Source organism: Gymnoscopelus microlampas (genome assembly GCF_963454915.1).
Source record: "Gymnoscopelus microlampas genome assembly, chromosome: 24".
Taxonomy (NCBI): domain Eukaryota; kingdom Metazoa; phylum Chordata; class Actinopteri; order Myctophiformes; family Myctophidae; genus Gymnoscopelus; species Gymnoscopelus microlampas.
This window is the reverse complement of record NC_139961.1, coordinates 23,930,392-23,952,637: the sequence shown is the minus strand read 5'-3', so window position 1 is coordinate 23,952,637 and position 22,246 is coordinate 23,930,392. Positions and strand designations below refer to the sequence as shown.

At 45.4% G+C, this 22,246-nt stretch overlaps 1 protein-coding gene across 1 annotated transcript in view; it reads right to left on the bottom strand.

Annotated features, from left to right (window-relative positions):
- The window catches only part of unc80 (unc-80 homolog (C. elegans)), a gene marked incomplete at both ends in the record, with an annotated part of 84,181 nt that overhangs the window by 53,195 nt on the left and 8,740 nt on the right, over nucleotides 1–22,246 (bottom strand). The window contains 10 exons of the mRNA XM_084050621.1: nucleotides 2,730–2,878; nucleotides 3,529–3,576; nucleotides 4,531–4,678; nucleotides 5,538–5,669; nucleotides 6,404–6,742; nucleotides 6,933–7,201; nucleotides 7,821–7,961; nucleotides 9,212–9,428; nucleotides 12,641–12,772; nucleotides 13,705–13,978. Coding sequence (XP_083906747.1) covers nucleotides 2,730–2,878; nucleotides 3,529–3,576; nucleotides 4,531–4,678; nucleotides 5,538–5,669; nucleotides 6,404–6,742; nucleotides 6,933–7,201; nucleotides 7,821–7,961; nucleotides 9,212–9,428; nucleotides 12,641–12,772; nucleotides 13,705–13,978 — 1,849 coding nt within the window. The remainder of the gene's footprint in view (nucleotides 1–2,729; nucleotides 2,879–3,528; nucleotides 3,577–4,530; nucleotides 4,679–5,537; nucleotides 5,670–6,403; nucleotides 6,743–6,932; nucleotides 7,202–7,820; nucleotides 7,962–9,211; nucleotides 9,429–12,640; nucleotides 12,773–13,704; nucleotides 13,979–22,246) is intronic.

Here is a 22,246-nt window from a genome sequence, read left to right as displayed (position 1 = left end):
AACAGGGAGAGCGGGATGTGTGAGTGAGTATAAGCGAGAGAGAGAGAGCGCCAAGGGGAGGGGGTGGGTGACATTACTTTTCTGACCGAGAAAATGTCACCACCATTACATCATGCATCACTCATCTCACAAACAACCATGCCTTAAACATCAACATATTTCACACATTATCCACTTAAACCCTATACAATTATTTGACCGGAATCCCCCATGGGTCTGCACTACACTAAAATGCCTTCGCAGAAAATAGCCGATCTACAAGCTCACTAGAGATTGCTATTCTCGCCGGAGCTATTTTGAGCTCTATAGCTGTACAGAGCTGGTGGCTTATCATGCTATAATACCAAACCGCAACGAGCCAGTGACGAGTGAGTGATCGTCTGCCATCGTGTGTTTAAGCTCTTCAGTGCCCTTGCCGCCCTGTCCCTACAGTATACCATCACTCCTTTCTCTCACCTTTTTCATGTCAAGGACCCCTAAATTGATATATATTTGACTACAGACCCCCATCTGAAAATGTTTTGTGCCAGTGACCCCCCAGAAGCAAAGATTTGAGTTAAAAATGTTCACTTTAAAAAATATATATTCAAAGATATGCACAAATTTTCAAGATTTTTCAAAAATAGCAGATCTACAAGCTCATAGCGTGGCACTCGGTGACCGAGGCTATGAGCTTGTATATCTGCTATTTTTGAATAGCCAACGCTAAGTGGTTAAAATTATTGGGACGCCATGTTAACTAATTTTGCTGAGGACTCCCTGGCAACCCCCCAAGGACCACTGGTTTAAAGGGCCTTGCTCCCCACCCAACCCAGGGAGGAAGGGAATATCGCCACCCACACGACTGACAGGGCTATCGATTATTTTCTTGGTGATTACTCTTTTATCTTTTCACATATTTTTGGGTCTTTTTCTGCCTTTATTGATAGACTACAGTGAAGACAGACAGGAAACAGGGAGAGAGAGTTGGGGAGTGACATGCAATCGACCCCGGGACTCTTTGTCAGGCATCAGAGCCTTAACACATCCACTGCCAGGCCCGTAGTCCTACGGGCCGTTAAATCCAACCGTTAACTGCCGTTCCCGTAGTCCTACGGGGCGGGTGTTTTCCCATGTTAAATCGTGCAGGTGCAGATTCCGGATTTTGTTTGCACTTCCGGTCTCGAAGGGGGCGGGCCGGAAACAAAATAATACTGTTTCCGGTTTTTCTCCCGCCTCCGTTTCCTGTCTAGCGTCTAGCTTTGGACGCCATTATCTCTGGCTTGTTGTTTTTCTCACCACATCCACCATTTTAGCGTTTTCCTCTCGTTCTCCAGAATGCAGTGTCGGATCGCGGCACGGTTTTCAGCGTTTTGTTCGGTCGGGTCCCGTGTTTGTGTCGAACCAAATGAACGCGGATTTTAAACGGATTTAGCGGGGCCTATGACGGAATCAAAAAAACAAAAAAGGTAAGAAATAGCGTGGCACTACGATGGACGTTCTGAGATTAGCCGATGGCAGTCAATGTGTTAACCACTCGGCTATTGGTGCCCCCCTTAGTGATGTACTGGGTTTGGGTTTGGAGCAGAGGATCCAGGAATATTCGCAAGAATGATCCCATGCCAAATGTGATTAAGGACAATGATGTCTCGTGTTCAATTTGCTTTGCGCATTACTAATCCACAACAAAGGAGTCGTGAGTGATTTAATAGCTCTACAGTAGTACAAAATGAGCCATCAATAATTAAACCATGACTCCCTGCATTACAGTTAACAGTAATGTGATGTGCTCAAACCTAATGGGAAAGCATCCGATCATCACTGACTGGATATTTAGACAGACGGATCAATGGGGCAGAGAGATGGAGAGACAGAGAGAGAGACAGCAAGGCAGAGGAGACAGAGAGACAGAGAGAGAGACGTAGAGGGGGCTGTTGCAGAGAAAAGGAGAAAATAAGAGAGAGCTCGAGGAGGTTAAGAAAGAGAGAGTGGAAAGAGAGAGAAAGAGAGAGAGGGGGAACATAAAGCATTTCTTTAGCTACCAGTGCCTTTATATGCCATGTAATTCTATGGTACATAAACACTAGGAGCGCTACTCTTCCTAGTGCTGAGCTTTGTGTTTCAGCACTCTCGGTGTACAACTCTGGGCACATCAAGTAGAAAATAGTTAAACATTTGGAGAGGAGCAGTGCTAATTAATGTCCTTGTTCCTTTCTTACCCCCTCCCTCTGTCCTCTATGTGGAAGATCAGAAAACCTGAGAGATTAATCCTGGCTGTCTGACAACCTGGCCTCTTACAACCTGACTTTGAAGCCTCAGCAGAAACATGAGAACTCAATTATTTCAGCTAGGCCACCGTTTACCACCACCGGTCCAAATGAACCCATGCAGGTCTGTAACTCAGAGTGTACAAAATGTGTGTACACTCTCTGAGTTAAAATGAACACTGAGGATTTTACAGTTTAGATTTTGGGCCCCAGAGATGAAAGGATGGTATCAAATGGTGGGTGACGGTCTGTGGACTAATGCATGTCAAACTGGGGGTCCTAGAAATTCAAAAGGTTGAGAAACACTGAGCAAGTCCATTTGTGCAAATAACACAGATGACAGTGTTCGGGCACAGCAACAACACCCCCAAAACAACCCCCCCCCCCCCTCCCCAAAACAAAAAAATAGGTTTCTGTGGTCACGGCCTCTCAGACTGCATGCACAGACACTCGCCATGCGTGCACACACAAGTCGTCACCCACCAGGTTCTCTGCGCTGTGCAGCTCGTGGGTGGTGGAGGCACAGCGGGTGATCAGGGACTTGAACATGCAGCCCACCACCACCGCCTCCATGTTCTGGGCCACGGACTTGTTGTCCCCCGTGGTGAAGTTGTTTCCGAATCCAGCTTTGTCTGGGAAGCGACCAGGGGGGGGGGGGGGTATAGGCCGAGGAAGAAACCACAGGTCACACAGGAAACGGGTGTGGGGGTGAGGGGGTGGGGGGGTTTAGTCAGTAAGTCTTGAGAACATTACTGACAGCTTTGCGACTCAACAGAAAACACTCGGCCCAAACAACGGGTGAGGGAGGGGAGGGGGGGGGGGGGGGGGTGTTCAGGGGCACAAAATCATAAAAGCGTATGTGGGGAGGGGAGGGGGGTAAACTAAACCAAAAAAACAGAGCATTCTGGGTAGGGAGTAAGGTATACATGCAAGTGACTAAGGCCTGCCATAAAACAAAAGGTTATGGGGAACTAGTCCCTTGGTCCAAATAAGAGATATATGGACACAAGTCCTGTGTTAAATTAGATAATAAGGTACTTAAGGTACCTTATTATACCATAGGAAGGTAAGGCTGATAAGCTATAGCTAAGGCCCAGATTCAACCATACGCTACAGGTGTGAAACGGTTGCTGGAGGGTGAGTATGATTTTTTTTCACAGTGAGCATTGCAGAAATGGGAGCAGTGCCTTGGGAATGATCTTATTGGAGCAGGTGAGGAATAGTAACGCATTACTACTATTGATTATAGTTATTATAATTAATTATTATTATGGGTATCTACCGATGTCTCTTTTTTTCCTCCTGGATCTCTCACCTGCACTGCCGTACTCTGCAAGAGAAAAGAGGCGGGGCACAAGTTGATTGACATCAGGCCAGCACAGACATGTACTTGGAGTTCAGAAAGGACGCGGCACCCCCCCACCTCCGAGAGGTGAACTTGAAAACAGACACACACACACAATCGCACGCACACACACAGCCCCACTTACACGGAAACTGAACAGGGGGTCCGGTGCACTTTCTCAAACAAAACAGTCATCGGTTCGGTAACTTGCCAAGTGGATATTTGTAGGTTAACAGATGTTGCTATTGTCGTAATTGGCTGAATCGGCATGTACAAGACGTGCTTGGTGATGGAAGTTGTCGATCAGGTTCAGGGAATGTGCAAATGCCTGAAAAGCTTAGGATTGGCAAGTGTACATAACGGATGAGTGTGCAAGGACAAAAAGGAAGGATTGTCGAGGTGGATGGAGGGAGGATGGGAACACAAAGGAGAGAGCGACACAGCGTCGAAGTACAGAGGGTCCGGGACACAGCATAGAAGGACAGAGGAACAGCGTAGAAGGCGGGGAACAGATATATTGAACAGAGAAAGCTGGAATATGGTCAAAGTGTGAGGTGAGACAGTGGCACACCGTTCAACTCTGTGAACCAAAGGAGGAATAGAATGTCTTTCAAAGCTTTTACCTGGTACAAAATACAACAGAAAAGCAATACTATATGCGCAGAATATATATAGTACAGGCTACGAGCATCTATATTTTGTTTCACATCTGCTACGCATGTGTATGCATATGTGTGTGTGGTGTGGTGTGGTGTGGTGTGGTGTGTGTGTGTGTGTGTGTGTGTGTGTGTGTGTGTGTGTGGGTGGGTGGGTGGGTGGGTGGGTGTGTGTGTGTGTGTGTGTGTGTGTGTGTGTGTGTGTGTGTGTGTGTGTGTGTGCACCAAACACACACGCATGTACACACACACACACACACACACACACACACTGCAGACTTACTGTCGGTGATGGGCTCCATACAGAAGCCCAGAAGAGCATGGAGGAAGTCCACAATGTTGTTGAGGGAGTCCTTGTTGACATACTCCCTCATGGTCTGTCTGAACTGCACCTTGTCCAACTTGTACAGATTGGTCAGGCAGTTCTGGGCCTGCGGGGGATGGAGGGCCTTCAATAAGTTACAGTATGTCACACATGTCAATGAGGGAGTTACTAGGTTTCTTAAAAGGAATGGGCAGGAAAAGCTGAACACTGGGTTCAGCCCATTGAATAAAACTCAAACTATCCTTAACATTACTGCTGACCCATTTCACAAAACATACTGTGGAAGATTTCTGAGGAAGCCACAGGACTTCATTTCAGTACGGTTCTGTATGAAAATCAACTTGCAGAGACTTGAAACTTGCGAAAGGCAATTACACATTACTTTCATTGCATATTAAATATACAGTACGTTTTAATGGACTTTATTTAAAGTGCAGATCATTTTGTTTGTGAAAGTCTATTTGGAGAAATCCCTGGAGAAAGAATGATTTATGAATTGAATTCAAAAGTCCATGACTTATTAAGAGCATAAAATGTACAGATCATTTTGTGTAATCTATCGCCTAAATTTGGGCACACTACCTATTGATTTATTGTGCTCTGCAATCCTCTGGGATATCAGTTCCTAGAGAGTGAAATCTTCCTCTCTGACTCAGGGTGACACAAATTATGAAAACATTGACTTGTGTCCAAAAATAACCGCTGTGCTATTAAAAACCAGGCCCAATGCTGCATGGTATTGGACAGATTTTCAGGCTTCAATTCGGCCTCGTGAAAGTTTTATCTTCCCACGAGGGCAAGAAGAAGTAATACTGTCCAAATAGAGGCACACACATGCACACAAAAAACGTCCCGACGCGGGGGTTGAAATGCAACTCCCCTCTGGCTAAAAACAAACCCAAAGCATTGTTTACTGAGCATCAGTAAACACTGAGTAGGAGAAGGAGAGAAGACAGATATCTGACCTGCATCCTGAGGCGGTCTCCTGAGAGGCCACGGTGTCCCTCTCCACAGCCGTAAGCACAGCCCAGAGACTTGACTATCTTAATGAGCATGGTCAGAGCCAGCCGGTGAGTGCTGAGGCCGCTACCTTCATCCTGTTCAAACAACACAACACACCACAATGCTTTTATAACCCTTTATACTATAGACCCAGGGGTCTATACTAGGCTCCCTAGTTGTCTTTCCCTCTACACACCAAATCTCTTCGCCGAAAATAGCTGAGCTACAAGCTCAAACCGCGCCGCGTTGTTGTGAGATTGCAGATCAGCTATTTTCACTGAATGCGAACCCCAGGCTTCATATGGTTAATGCTAAATTAATGATTGTCTAAAATAATATGTAAAGAAAATGTAACACATTTCCCACAGATAGAATAGAATAAAACACATTAAGCAACTAAAATAAAGATATACATTTACACTTAACAGAATCTAATAATCATAATGCATTGAGGCTCATTATCATGAGTGCATTGGAATCCCTATACACAAGGTCACTTCAAGGACCCTCCAGCAGGGGACTCAAACCTGCATTGCCAAGCTCTAAACCTGCATTTTCTTTCAGTGGTTCTCAAAGTGGGGTCCAGGGGACCCTCAGGGTTCCTTTGGGGTCCCCAACAACAGTAGTTAATATAGCATCAAAATCAGTTACATCAAAAACATTTTAACACCACAAACCTTGTATGGTGGTCCCTGGCACAGACTATTTTCAAAAGGGGGTCTGCAGCCAAATACATATTAATTTGGGGGTCCTTGATGATTAAAATGTTTCAGAACCACTGCCTTTATTTACTTTGAATATGAACCCCAACCTCATATCAAACACCCACCTTGCCGTTACCGTCCTTTCCATTCTTCATGTCATCTTTGCTTCCTTGCCCGCTTCCACTTCCACCTCCACTCCCACTCCCACCCCCTCCTCCCCCATCTCCTCCTCCACCTCCTCCTCCCCCTCCTCCTCCGGGCGCCCCGACTCCCTGGGACCCTTGATTGGCCGGGTCCTTGGCCCTGGCTTCCTGGTTCTCCTTGTCGTCGGGCTTGGACAGCCTCTTGCCCATGCCGGGCACCACGCCCAGCTGCAGCAGGCAGTCGATGATGTTGAGCGACACGTCGCAGATCCTGGAGCTGATGTCGTTTCTCAGGATGGCGTACAGCGCCCGCAGGACCGCCTGTGGGTGGATGGGGAGATTGTCGGGTTGATGATTTGAGTTTACCTGTCTGTGTCCCCACTGTATGTCTGTCTGTATGTATCGATTACTCTATTATATTATCGATTATCATAGATTTTTTAAATAATTGATTAAATCGATTGGTTCGATTAAGTGTTGCACCACTACAATCAAATAAGCGTTCACTCACAGTGAGGTCCAGCATGCCGTTCTTCAGCACAAAGTTGTTGGTCCCCTCGATGTTCTCGCCCTCCTCGGGGCAGGAGTAGTTGATGCAGGAGTCGGTGAGGCTGCGCGGCAGGTTGGCGCACGCCAGCGGCTCCGGCGGCAGGTCGGACGCCACCGCGGGGGTGCACAGCTTCTTCATGTGCTCCGTGAAGAAGTCGGCGTAGCCCACGTTGAAGGACGCCACCGTGGTGTTGAACGCCGCCATGGTGATGGTGGATATCTGGGAGCGCACTGCGGACGGCAGGAAGGGAGAAAGAGAGAGAAGATGGGGAGAGAGGTTGGGGGCGAGAGGATATCGTCAGGCATTCTGTGGTACAGGAGGACATTGGAGCTGCTCTCCTAGATGAGATCAAAACGTCTCTGTGATGTCTGAGTGACCACATCAGAACTAAATGATGTCCTTTGTTCAGTTTGAGCTCTGCTGTTGGCTGTGTGTGTCCGTCTGTCTGTCTGTCTGTCTGTTCATGGCTTATCTCACAAACCACCGGACCGATTGGATTTCTTGTGCATGCTGCCAGTTGGCCATGGCCAACATTTCTTTTCACATTTTGTCAGTATTGTGGTACTTTTTAGAACTTTACTTTTATACTGGAAGTCAATGAATGAATGGTTTATTTTAGGTCTTAGTTAACAATGAACCGTAGACAAAACACACTTGTGTGCATACAACAAGAAAATCATCATCATAAATGTACTCTCAAAATCCACATTCAGGTGTAGGAGGGAGTGGGCTGAAAATATGGAGATGACTGGCATAATGCTAATGTCATAGACCAGCCACATGACATCTTGTTATTTTCTTTATTTTATCGCATTCTGTAACTCAGGTATGTTGTCAGTGCATTGGTACCTTCCTTGACGGTGTGGTCGCTGTGACTGTTGGAGTGGTCAGGCATGTCTCTGAGCAGGGAGTGATGAGAGTGAGAGTGTTTGGCACTCAGGCTGTCCACGTCTGGGGTCATGTCCGAGCTGCCCCTCCGAGTGAATTTACCTGCAGAGATGACAGACCATGAATCCAGAATGCATCATACACACAGACATCAGGTGGCCGTAGTAGAGTCTGTAGGCCTTCTGGGAACCGGCACCCCAGTCAGTGTCCCTGAGCAAGACACGGAACCACTAACATTTTACTGTGTATGCAAATAATGTACATTATACCAGGGGTTTCCAAACATTTCCATGCCAAGGACCCCAAAACAGCCATAGCTCCTGGCTGTGGCTCCCTGTTGAGAAATGGCTTTTAAAAAAATCTTCATTTTTTTAAATAGTGAAAATAGTGGAGATCTGCTCTTTTTGCGAAGTAATAATGACATGCACAAAATGTCTTTTTAGATACAGTAGATAGATAGTTTTTTGGATTATTATAATGTTTCTCCATTTGGCCCCATATGTGCACTCTCACTCCATGAGAAAACGGCCGCTACCTTCTGAGAAAAGCTAGTTACATGAGATGGTTTCTCATCCATTGATCTCATCAGGGGACACAGGGTTCTCTTAGGGGACACAGGGTACACAAAATACTGGCTAAAAATAAGTCACTAACTCCTGATAAAAGGGTGCTTTGGTGTCTGCAACTAAACAGAATTACTCTTCTCGCAGAGAGCTTGAGAGGAAATAACGTTTTTAATGAGCCTGACCCAGTTCATTGGCTGACAACGACACAACTACATTCAATCGTCCGACTCACCTAATGAGAGCTCTGGGAGAGAAGAGCTGGAAGCATATTAAGTGTAACGAGAAGTGATGGAAAGTCTAAAGGGAATGGACTGAATTCAGTAATAATACAAAAGAATAAAAGAAATACGCCACCAGAAAAATTAAGATGTCAAAGATGGTACTTGTTTATCCTTGTTTATCTTATTTGCTTAACCCCTTAAGACCGGGAACGCGTCTGTATAATTTTGTATTAAAAAAATAGCAGATATACAAGCTCATAGCGTGGCACTGAGTGCCACGCTATGAGCTTGTAGATGAGCTTGTAGATCTTGTAGATTTGTTTGAAGAATCATGAAAATGTGTGCAAATCTTTGAATATATATACATGTTTTAAAGCGAACATTTTTAACTCCGATCTGTGCTTCTGGGGGGTCCCTGGAACAACATATTTTGAGATGGGGGTCCACGGCCAAATATCATTTTGGGGGTCCTTGACATGGAAAAGTTGGAGCTCCACTCCAGATGCGTTCCCTGTCTTAAAGGGTTAATGTTACTGCGACACACTTAACAAGCTCAGTTCCTTACCCATGATGGTGGCCTGCCAGCCACTGCGGTCCAGGGCCCGCCGGTCGTCTCCCAGGCCAGAGAAGCTTCCGAAGGAGAAGTTGCTACGCGTGGGCGAGACGTCCAGGTGGTCCTCGTGGAGCAGGAAGGGGACCCCCATGCGTCTCTGACGCTTCTTTCCCGCGTGGTGATAGGGGATGGAGCCCTTCCTCTCACGGTCATCACGACGGTTCTTAAACTGGGTCAAGAGAGCAGGTTATCCTTGCTGGTAAAAAAAGCTCTGTCTACTACAGAATTCTTAGTGTTGATTGCATAGGTGTAAAGTAATTAAGTTCATTTACTCAAGTACTGTACTTAAATACAATTTTGAGGTTTTACGTAAAACCTAAAAAAAAATGTATATACTTCACTGAAGTACTTCCGATTTTCAGTACTTTTACTTCTAATCTACTCCACTACATCTCAGGGGGAAATATTATACTTATACTTGGGACATTCTGCATAATGAGTACTTTCTACTTTTGGTAAATGTTGATACCAATACTTGTACTATTACTCAAGTGAATGTTGAGTTACTTTTATTTGTTACAGAGTATTTCTGCACTGCAGTATTGATACCTTTACTTTAGTAAAAATAGTATTTATATAAAGGTCTGCAGTGAGGAGAAGCATGTTTTGCATTTCTTTTTGATGTGCCTAGAATTATGTCAGTTAAAGCATAATTCATTTTGGTAGATGTTTGGGTTGTGTTGCTACCTTGCCATGATAGCATTTTAAAATCACTTGAAGCCCAGATTCACTAGAGTTTAGGCTCCTTAATCAATGTACTGCCCAAGTCCTATACTTAGGTAGTACTGGTTACCGAGGGAGTTCTGACGGGTGCTTGGTCAAGGCCAAATTGCCTAGGTTTTTGACGGGTCTGTAATCAAGCGCAGGTGTTGCCAGTGGCAGAGGCAAAGAACTTTTGACCAATGTAGAGCCCAAATCCTATACTTAGGTAGTACTTGTTGCCTAGGGAGTTCAGACGTGTGCTCAACTGAGGTCCAAAATGTCCGAAGTTCATGACAAAAATATATTTATTCTTCTGTAGCTTAGTAGTGCCAGTCACTTTAGAATACAATAAATACAATTAAACATAAATAAACACAGAGGATACAGACCACCAGCTCTTTCAAACACAGTCAAAAGCTGTTTGCCTCTGCCACTGGCAACACCTGCGCTTGATTACAGACCTTGTTAAACACCTAGGCAACTTGGCCTTGACCAAGCCCTGCGGTGACATCATCAATTAAGAAACAACAATCATATATATGGCTCATATGGCTCTTACACAAAGAGTGTGGAATTGGCCAAATTGGTTTGTCATTCACCAAACATGCAGTGGCAGTGCGAGGAGAGTATGGCAAATTGCACAGACAATGGAATAAATCCACTTTGCCACTGGTGTGGTTGCACATGTGCAAATTAATATTGTAATTTACTACTGTCATTTACATACTGTAAATGTGATTGCTAAGCCCAAAGTCCAAGGTTAGGTTATGAAAACAGACTTCAAAGTTGTGCAAATAAGGAACTTTTATTTTCCTAATCCTCCCATTCAACACCACCTGCTGACAGGTGCCATCCCAGTCACTAGTGCAGCTATTGCCCTCCCTGTCCGGCTTCCCTTCCCTGAATATGTAGCCAATATATATGGCTACATATTGACATGTAGCAATACATGTATGTACCGAGATGCATGTACTGATGTCCCACCCCCTAAAGAAGAACCTCCCCCCTACAGGTTGGGATGATTGCTTTGGACATAATTACTCTCCGCAGGAGAGTATTGTTTTCACTTTCTAAATATGACACACCGATTGGTCAAGCCTCACGTGACACGTGACAATACGGTGAAATACTGTATAAATACATGGCATCACTTTGACAGTGTCTGTGCCACTGTCAAAGTGAGGTAAGACAGGAACCATCACGAAATGGCTGCATGGCTGATACATAATTGGCAGATAGGACAGATAGGACACTTATATAGACAGGAGGGATATGACACTTACACAGACGGATAGGACACTTACAGTACACAGACAGGACGGATAGGACACTTATACAGACAGGACGGATAGGACACTTATACAGACAGGACGGATAGGACACTTATACAGACAGGACGGATAGAACACTTACACAGATAGGACACTTACATAGACAGGACGGATAGGACACTTACACAGACAGGACGGATAGGACACTTACAGTATACAGACAGGACGGATAGGACACTTACAGTATACAGACAGGACGGATAGGACACTTATACAGACAGGAGGGATAGGACACTTACATAGACAGGACGGATAGGACACTTACTGTATACAGACAAGACGGATAGGACACTTATACAGACGGATAGGACACTTATACAGACAGGACGGATCGGACACTTATACAGACAGGATGGATAGGACAGTTAGAACATAAGAATTAGAACATTCCCAACATTCCCAACACAAGTCTGGTAAGAGTGAGGTAAGACAGGAACAATCACGAAATGGTTGAGAAATGGCGGATACTGTAACAATTGGATAGGACACTTACACAGACAGGACGTATAGGACACTTACACAGACAGGACGGATAGGACACTTACATAGACAGGACGGATAGGACACTTATACAGACAGGAGGGATAGGACACTTATACAGACAGGACGGATAGGACACTTATACAGATAGAACATTCCCAACATTCCCAACAGCGGAGAGTTGTGCTCCGAGGAGCACTTTTTCTAGTTATGTTTTGCAATAATGTTTTATCTCTTTTAGGTCTGAATCACAGTGGTTCACGTACAGTACTGCAGCACCCATTTGGCAATAGACGCAGTTCCAGTTGCACACTCTCAGAGCTAAATAAACACTGATGGATTTACAGGGTAAATTGGGGTCCCAGAGATAGAAATTTATATCAAGTGTGGGGGTCCCGTGGCCTAGTCTGGGAGACTTCGCCTCAGAGCCTGGACAGCAGGGGCGCCGCGCGGCCACTGCGTTCTGATTCAAATCAACAGCCAATGAAGAAAAGGGGGCGGGATCCACATGCAGTGGGTGTTGCATGTAAATAGAGCGACGGGAAGCAATTTCTCCTTGAGAAATTGCGGCCGCCATTGTTGTGTACTGCTGTTTGCCTCTCGTCGGACTGTTTAGACGAGTTGCGCAGCTCTCAGACCGGTAAGAGGCGTGTCCGCTCAGATTCTGAGCGTAAGTTACATCCCGTACACAAATACCAGGGCTCTGGCACAGACGTTTCCTTGCCCCTCCCGTTTGTATGCGAGAGCTGGGGAAAACTTCTGGGAACTTTATTACCCGTGGCCTAATGCATATCAAACTGGGGTGGAGGGCTTCAAATGAAAAAGGTTGAGAGAATCACAGCATAATGAACATGGGGTAGATGCTCACCTTCTTGAAGAGGTTCATTCCCATGTCAACCGACAGGTCTGGGACGGCCGATCTGCGCAGGTTGGTCAGGGACACCTTGGCAAACGTCTCCGAGCTCAGAGACTTCCCCTCCTCGTTGCATTTACTCATATCCTGCACACACACACACACACACACACACACACACACACACACACACACACACACACACACACACACACACACACACACACACACACACACACACACACACACACACACACACACACACACACACACACACACACACACACACAGAGTGGAAGACGGGGACAATGTCAGCTTCTATACAGGAGGACACTTAAGTGCCAAGACGGCTCTTTTTAGGCATTTTTATACGACAGTGGGGCTGTCAGCTACCCTGTGTGATTCTTTTCTTTATTGAGAGAGACAGTTGGAATAAAGGGTGAGGTTGGAAGGTTAAGAGTCTGGTGGGGATAGATCCATTCCGGTCTCCATACACCTAACAAGCCATCAGCCACTGATCTATAATAATACAGTATCTGCTGCTCTAAGGATAATAGAAAGTCCATGCCAAGGATAACCATGGTTGAAGGCTCATGTCGGTACACCCTACAGCCTACAGATTCTCTCTCTATCTCTCTCATATACTGTACCTTCCCGTGGGATGTGTATATAGTGGGCAGGCTAGCTAACAACTAAAGTGACATAAATTATTAAGAATGAAATAATAAAAAGTTGAATAAAAAAATGATAGGGATGTTTTGGCCCCTGTCCATCCATCCATCCGTCCGTCCGTCCGTTTTTTCACATTGGCCCGTTAGCGCCACCAGAATTGCGACACACTTTTTTAATATTACTCCTACAGTTTGTCCAAACACCACGCCAAATAGGTACACATCATCTCTATGGTCATGTGATCAAGACGGATCTGTTCAATTTTTCTGATCTGTGGATTTTTAATATTCCATCCTGATTGGCTAAAATTGACTTGCCTGGCGGAGGACCTGTAGTGCTTCGAGGAGCAAAGTTGTATTTAAAATCTAACAGAGCTTGTTTTTAAAAAAAAACAATACTGCGTCCACCTGTGTTTTGTGGGTGTTGACGAGGGAGGGCGTGGCCGCCACCATGGAGCTGCTGCGTGGGCGGGGCAGGGGCGGGGCCAGGGGCTCGGGGGTGCGCTCGGGCCGCTCCTCCAGGATCTGCCTCAGGCGCTGCAGGTAGAAGATGAGCGCCCAGTGCACGCCTTCCTCCGTCCAGTGGGGCTGCAGCAGGCAGCGCAGTACCGCCACGTCGAAGTAGGTGGCGTAGCGGGCTCGCTGGGCGAGCGAGGGAGGCATGCCGGCCGGGGCTGATGTCCTGAGAGGGAAAAGGGGAGAGATTAACCCATTACAAATCTGGAAAGCATCTGTGTGTCATTCATTTTAACCACTGTAACCATTATTTTACACTTTGGCTATTCATAAATAGCAGATATACAAGCTCATAGCGCGTCACTTTGTGCCGCGCTATGAGCTTGTAGATCTGATATTTTTGACAAATCGTGAAAATGTGTGCAAATCTTTGATGTATGTATTTTTTAAGCGAATCTTTTAACTCATATCTTTGCTTCTGGAGGTCCCCGGAACAAAATATTTTGAGATGGGAGTCAGCAGTCAAATACAATATACTTTTGGGGGTCCTTGACATGAAAACGTTTGAGAACCACTGATATAGCAACATAAGTTTTTTCAGAAAACTGTTTGTATAAGACATTTGTATAATCGGCCTCAGGTCTTATGGGTTAATGGAGAGGGAGATGTTTGTTTGTTTGTTTTCTCAGGTGTCTTATTGTTTGAACATATTTTATACTATATACTAATCATTAAGAGACTAGACCGGTGCAGCCTACTTGGGAACGATGCAAGTCGGGAACAATGCAAGTTGTGAATGCATGTCCCATCCGGATTTGTAATACCTGTTGTACCCATCTGTCTATCTGATAGATCTGATAAATGTGTATTTATAGATCTGATAAAAATCTATGAATAAAAATCACACCCTGTGTGAAGAGAGTGGTGCCTTTGATGAGCCCCGTATTGATGTTGTCATCAATGTTTGTTTATTGGACATACATACGGACGGACACACAGACAAAGTCAGATATAGGAGTGGTTGGCACCACTCAAAAATGATTTCATCTGTATGTCTTATTTTTGAGTGGTGCCAACCACTCCTACATTTGACTTTGTCCGTGTGTCCGTATGTCCGTCCGTATGTCCGTCCGTCCGTATGTTTGAGCACGGCTGATTGGTCAAGCTTCACGTGACACGTGACAATATGTTGTCACGTGTCACGTGACAACAATATGTTGTCACGCGACAACATATTGTTGCTGATTGTTGCGGATGCAACCAGTTACACTTTCAAAGGCACCACTCTCTTCACACTGGGTGTGATTTTTCATTTGTATGTGTCAAGTATGGTTGAGTTGTCTGTGCACTCACATTCGGTGACTGTGACTTGGCTGTTATTGTGGGGTTGGCCTCCTTTACCATGTACAGTATCAACAATAAGATAACATTGTATCAACAATAAGATAACAGGGTGGCCTTGCGCTCTTGTGCATATTGGAGTAAGTCACAGTGACACTGGTTGCCTGGGAGACGACAAGATAAGACCGACAGCTGGGATGACGACGGCGATGAGAGGAGGAACTCACCACTTCATCACAATCTATGAATACATTTACAATTTAGGCATTTTGCAGACGCTCTTAATCCAGGGCGACTTACAGTAAATGCTTGTATTCGCTGTGTAAACATCAGAAAAATCTCGAAACTATCTCGACTATCTCTTGTTAGGAATAAATCCTTTTCATATTTTTTTTAATTAGAAGTCTCTTCATTTGGCTTAATTAATTTATATCTGGCTACAAAGAGTTCAGCTATATTTACTATGGGGCGGCAGTGGCTCAGGGGTAGAGTGGCCGGTAGCGCGGCCGGCCGGCCGGCAACCGCGAGGTTCCTTGTTCGATCCCGGGCTCCCCCAGAGTTACTGTAGTGTCGAAGTGTCCTTGAGCAAGACGCTGAACCCCTAATTGCTCCCGATGAGCAGGTTGGTGCCTTGCATGGTTTCCTAAAAATGCTTATTCAATAATTGCCAAAATGTTTTATTCAATAAAATTCTAATTTTCAACAACTTGATCTCTCCATTATTGAAATAAGCACACGATGACCAAACATTTTGGACTGAAGCGATGCACCAACGCAACCAAAGGTCCTATCAAAGTTCAACATGTGAAGCAAAGTGTACTTGCTCGGTACTGGCTTGTACCAGCAGCTGATGGCCTGATTGTTTATGATACTACTGAACACTGGCCTGGCTGCTCTCTCTTCCTCCCATCTCCTGTATAGTAATATCATCACCGGTCTCCATCACACAGCCTTATTAAGAATGCATCAAAGAACAGAGTCCCCCCCAGCATGAGCAATGAGCAGCAGAGGGGGAGAGGGAGAGAGAGAGAGAGAGAGAGGAGGTGGGAGAGAAAATAGAGATTGAGGGAAATAGAGAGGAAAGGAGAGAGGAGTCTAAGCCTACGTGAGTCCACTATAAATAAGCAGCGATGAAGGTCAGAGGCTGATGACTGCAGACTACAGCATATGGAGCACTGCACTCCACAACCTCTCTACAAAGATATTGATGCTATCACCATGAGGGAGAGAGAGAACGAGCAGTGAGCTTGTGTGAGAGACAGAAAAGCATTTAATCACGGTCATTATATTAAATCGAGCCAGAAGAGATGGATCAATATCCACATGGATCATTGAGAGAGCGTACAGCGGTGAGAGGCTGCATCATGTTTCACTGTCTAGCCAACGACACACACTCACACACACACACACACACACACACACACACACACACACACACACACACACACCCACACACACACACAGGTTGCCATGGACTCAAGATTGACGACAGCCGCCCCTGGCCCAGCCCCCGAATCCATGTGTCGTCACTCACAGAAGATGCAGCAGTGCAAGCGGTTGCCATGGAAACTGCCTCAGCATCGGCGGCGGGGCCGCGCGGTTGGTCTGACATTGGCACACAGAGCGATGCGGCCGCCACCGGTCGCATTAATCAGAGGACCTGACGGGCAGACCACAGGTTTCTTTTTTACCGCTGTCCGATCGCCGGAGGGCGAAGTACGGGGACTCGGCGGCACAGAGCTGCAGCATGAGCAAGAGGCACCCACACAGTAGAGCAGGCGGTTATCAAAGTGGGGACCGGGGACCCCCAGGGGTCCTTGAGGAGTTAGAGGTCTGTAACTCAGAGAGTGTGCACATGGATTTGGTTTCATTTGTGCACTTTGAGAGTCTAATTAACACTGAGGATTTTACAGTGTAGATTGAGGTCCCAGAGATATATATTTTTATTGAAATTGCCATTTTCAAGTTTGAGAACCACTACAGTAGAGACCCGCACTACAGTAGCCTGGGATCAATACCATTTTCGGGTTTCTGATCCGGTCTGGAGCGGAAACAACTTTACATCATCAGGCGGCCGGAACACACGACCGGCCTCCAAAATGATTCCCCTAGTTTAAAATGTGTTTAGTTTGGTATAATTGTTTAGTTTCTTTTGGTATAATAATCAATTGGTATGTCCATCTTTTATCCTAACTCGTAGAGCGACTAGCGAGACTAAACTAATTGATTCACATTACGTGGGGAACAAAAAATGTGACACCAACCGGTATACACCACCGGAACACGATTGTCTGTTTTTTTAACCTTTTTTCTAAACTGGATCACATGGCTCAGTTTTAGAATGAGGAAAGCCTGGTGACGCGAGGCACTCAGCACTCAGCCCCCCACCCTGCACTCCCACAGGATTCCCGTGAAGCCCAACATGATCGGTGTGGCGTGGGTGTGATTTCCACTGTTGCCAGTGGGATAGTGAGGTCAGCTCACGCATGTGGGAGTAACAGAGACACTGGAAGAATCTGGCAGAAATATGCAGAATAATAAAAATACAAATAAATTGGAAGGCTACTGGAAGCTGACAGCTTTGACTCCACTGTAGAACATTGTGTGGTGCTGATGATTAAGATGCGCCCTCTCTGAATCTTGAACCACTTGAACCCTATGGTATGTATTTAGCTGAATGGGGTCCCCAATTGCCCAGGGCTCTACACTTAATAAGCTGATTATTCCCTTCTACATCAAATCATTTCACAGAAACCTGTGCCAAACACTACACTGAAAATCTGCTATTTTCACAGAATGTTTGCCTTGAACAGGGACGCTAGTGTTCATGTGGTTAAATAGACTATTAGCTCTGTGTCCAGTCCAGTGTCACTGGTTTGACGCTGTCCATGGTACGCAAGCCCTCCTATTCCTGGAACTGGCAGGGCTCCGGCAAATTTGATTAATTTGTAAGGTCATGTCTATGTGTCTTCCTCCATTTTTTTTACTGTACTGCAGGTTGGATACCACTACAGTACCCTAGTTTGCGACTTGCTGATTAAAGTGCACAGCATGACATTGAGCTTTAATGGCCACTGCCAGCATTGTAGACTTGAAATGTGTTCTTAGAATTGTAACATGCTGATATATTCAATGAATGTGTTATGAACAATTTGTGATTGTTTTCCTACTGTGCTCTTTAAAGTGTTTTCCAGACAGTGCTTGAACGCTCTCTCAGCCTAAAATATGATGTACTTTCTTTTTTATATAGAGAGAGGTAACCACAAATATTGATATTATGGACAATATTTGTCCAGAATTTGCAAAGATTGAGAAGAGTATGGATTTAAAAAACGATTTGGGCTAAAAATTGCAAATTAGATTTTGTGAACACTAAAGTACAACTGTGATTTTCAGTGCCTGCCCAGTGCCTAATATATATAATTGCGACTTCCTGGAATTCACATATTGTTAAGGTAATGCCTTGTACGCCATTTAGAAAACATCTAGATAGTAGTAGTTGCCACTTCAAAAACATGTTTTAATGAAAGGTACTAGTCGCATAATAATAAGGCTGACATAGCAGTGGTGGTGACTGATGGTAGCTGTGGTGTTTCTGAACTATCATGCAAATAACTTAGTTTCATGTCTCACAAGTCTTTCTCATAATCTGCAGTCAGAGTTGTTTACATTTTGTCTCTGGTCTTTATCTTACTCAGTTTGTATTGGCCTTCTTTCTCATTACTGTTCTCTAGGGGAATGCGGTTGCCAAAATGCACGAACACATGCGCGCACAAACGCACGCACACACACACACACACACACACACACACACACACACACACACACACACACACACACACACACACACACACACACACACACACACACACACACACACACACACACACACACACACACACACACACACACACACACACACACACAATTAAATATTCACACCATAAAGAGGGAGAAGCAATTAATCTGTCTTTGTTGAGTGCACACCGAGAAACAATGGAGATAAAGCTCTTTGCCTCTGCACAGCCATGTGACTGGCTTAAAAGCCCTGACATGCTACTGTACGCCACTGGAAATTAAATGAGGCAGAGGAGAGAGCTGGAGGACAGGGGAGTGTGTGTGTGTGTGTGTGTGTGTGTGTGTGTGTGTGTGTGTGTGTGTGTGTGTGTGTGTGTGTGTGTGTGTGTGTGTGTGTGTGTGTGTGTGTGTGTGTGTGTGTGGGGCTATGTTTCACCCCGCAACGGGCCACGCTCAATCACTGACCGTCAGTCGGGCCACCCCACACCCCTCAGTCACTGACACACCAAAACCCGTAGATGTGTAGATTTGTTTTATGTGCAGAACTGTTCCCACCAGTAGAAAGCAGCCCAATAGACAGTGAAACAATATCATATTTCAAACATGTCAACATTATTCACATAGCCTAAATGATTACTCTTCTCTAGCCCATCTCTATCCCTCAGCTCAAAGCCTGTATCAGCAGAATATGTCATAGACAAGGGGAAGTGATGAGGATTATTTTCCATTCAAAATGATAGAATTTAGCTTTAGAGTTTAGCTTGTTGGAACAGCAGGCTCTGTCGCGGACTTTCTGTGATGTATTCGTCTTCATTCTGGACTCGCCTCTGCCTATTTATTTACCTACGTCACACCGCCAATCCGACTAATATAACAGACCTCTGTATCTGTCAGTCCTTGTCCTTATGCCAATTTTAATATAGGATAACAGAAGTGCAGTAGTAACTTATCATATTCTAATAAAACTGTTGGTTTATTTGTGCATGTCAGAAACAGTCTAATATCATGTAGAGTAAAACCGTAAATCAGATGTTTAAATCAGGGCTCATCTACAGCATCATCAGATTCTTTTTGAAAGAAAATGGCTCATGTAACACAGACTGGTGTCAAATACGCATCGTGCCGACATGGATAGCTGGCGCAAGATGAAAACGTGCTTGAGAACGCACAATGCCATTGACAGTACAATGCAAATCTTCAAAGATATTGTCTGTTGTCTTGTAGAATGAAACCTTGATATGGGGCCCCCACATTAGCTCTTGAAACGGCGTGTGTGTGTGTGTGTGTGTGTGTGTGTGTGTGTGTGTGTGTGTGTGCGCTCGCGCGCGCGCTCACGCGTGCATAGGGGATTATTCAGAATCCCAGGCCCTTGTTGCAGCATGGGGTTTCTGTAAAGAAGTGTGATTGGTTTAAAAGCACTGATGGATGGCTCAACAACTTCTTCCCACCCACACAAGAACAAGTGCGCACAGACACACGCACGCACAAGCACACGCTCGTGCAAGTCCCTATATCCTTTTTGGCCCACTCTAAGGATGATTCAGGCTCTAGCTGGGCTATCTTGAAATACCACACAACTCCACCTACATGGAGTACAAGAAGATAAACACTCAATATTGAATTTTCTTCAATCTGTGCTCAAGTTACAGGATTCCCATTTCCCCAGACAGGCTACAAGTCTGCAGTGTGAAGGCTGAGTGATGCCAGGCTGTCCCTGGGCAAACTGAACCCAGCCAAGCCAGGACATGTCATGCCAGGCCAGGGACTCTGCCAATATAGTCATCCCTTCCAGTACATTACTTCTGCATAATTACCTTGGTTCAGTGTGTGTGTAACAATGGTAAATGGTCCATTTATATAGCGCCATTATTGCAAAGCGCTTTACAATGTGCATTACATTCACCCAGTCACACATACATACACCGATGGTGGAGGAAACCATGCAAGGCACATCAAACCTGCTCCTCAAGAGCAGTGTCTTTCTCAAGGACACATCAACTAAACCGGGGGAGCTGGGGATTGAACCGTGAACCTTCTGGTTCAGAAGGGGCGTTCTACCTCCTGAGCTGTGTGTGTGTTCATGTGAGCTTGTGAACAACATATCCTAACTCTTAGTTACTGTCATATGGTTCAATGGAGTTCAACATTGGTGAACTTTGACCAGGCATCAGCCAATAGGTAAAAAATGCCATGGTTGACCGCACTTGGCAGGCATTTCGTTTTCGTCCAGTGAGCCAAACGCTCCAACGTAAGTCGACGAACTACAGAACAGAAAACCTGCACTGCCCACAATCCGCAAGGCAACATGGGTGATTGACTTGCCCGATGCCTCGGCATGCGTTTGCTACTCCCCTCCCTTTAGTACTCTAAAGGGAAAAAACTACAAACAAAAAGATCGCAGAGTGGGGTCAACCACTCGCTTCTTTCCTATCAGTTGACACCCGGTCAAAAAACGCCAATGTTGAACTCCACACAATTGTCCGCAATGCACCAACATGACACAACAGGAAGCTACTATTGTTCCCATAGAATGGAAGTGAACGGGACGTTGACATTCTTCTGACGTATACTGTATGTGTGACCGTGCCATAAATACAGTATGAGTCCCCTTCCCTCTGTTCCCTCAGTTCCACCTGCAAGTAGAAGTGAATGCTACAGTGTGCATGCTGACTAAGAACACAGACTCGCCTGCAGCAACACATCACACAGGGGAAGGCAGGGAGAATGAATCCTACAGCAGAGCCTGCAACAACGCACTAGTGATCTAAGCTGCTTTATACTATCCTTGGCAGACGACACCACAGGAGGGAACATTAGACCAGTGGTTCTCAAACCTTACATTTTAAGAACACGCATAACTGAGAGAGTGTACAAGTGGAACCATTTGTACACTTTCAGAGTTACAGAACCGTTAAGGGTCCATTTGGAACCCCCTCAAGGAACCCAGAGGGTACCTGGACCACACTTTGAGAACCACTGCATTAGACCATCTCTACAAGATGATTGCACCGGCTATGGTCTAAGAACTGCAGGTCATTGACGAACCACTGCACTACATGCATCTTGTTTCACATCACTGATTAACTGCATTGAAATCATTTCCTGAGTCAGGGTTTCTGGGGGATAGGTTTTTTTTGCCACGAAAGGATCTTGGCACTTAATCATATTTGTTCCACTGATCAAGTGAGACAGAGAATCTTAACTGCGAGATGCCTTAGGGGAATGAACGTTGTGGTCACCAGCCTCTGCACATCCACTGTAGCATCTGACATTTAGACAAGATCAGACGTTAAATATCACGGGTACTTTTAAAAGCTGATTCAGAATCTGCATGGAACAGAGGCATGGAACCCCC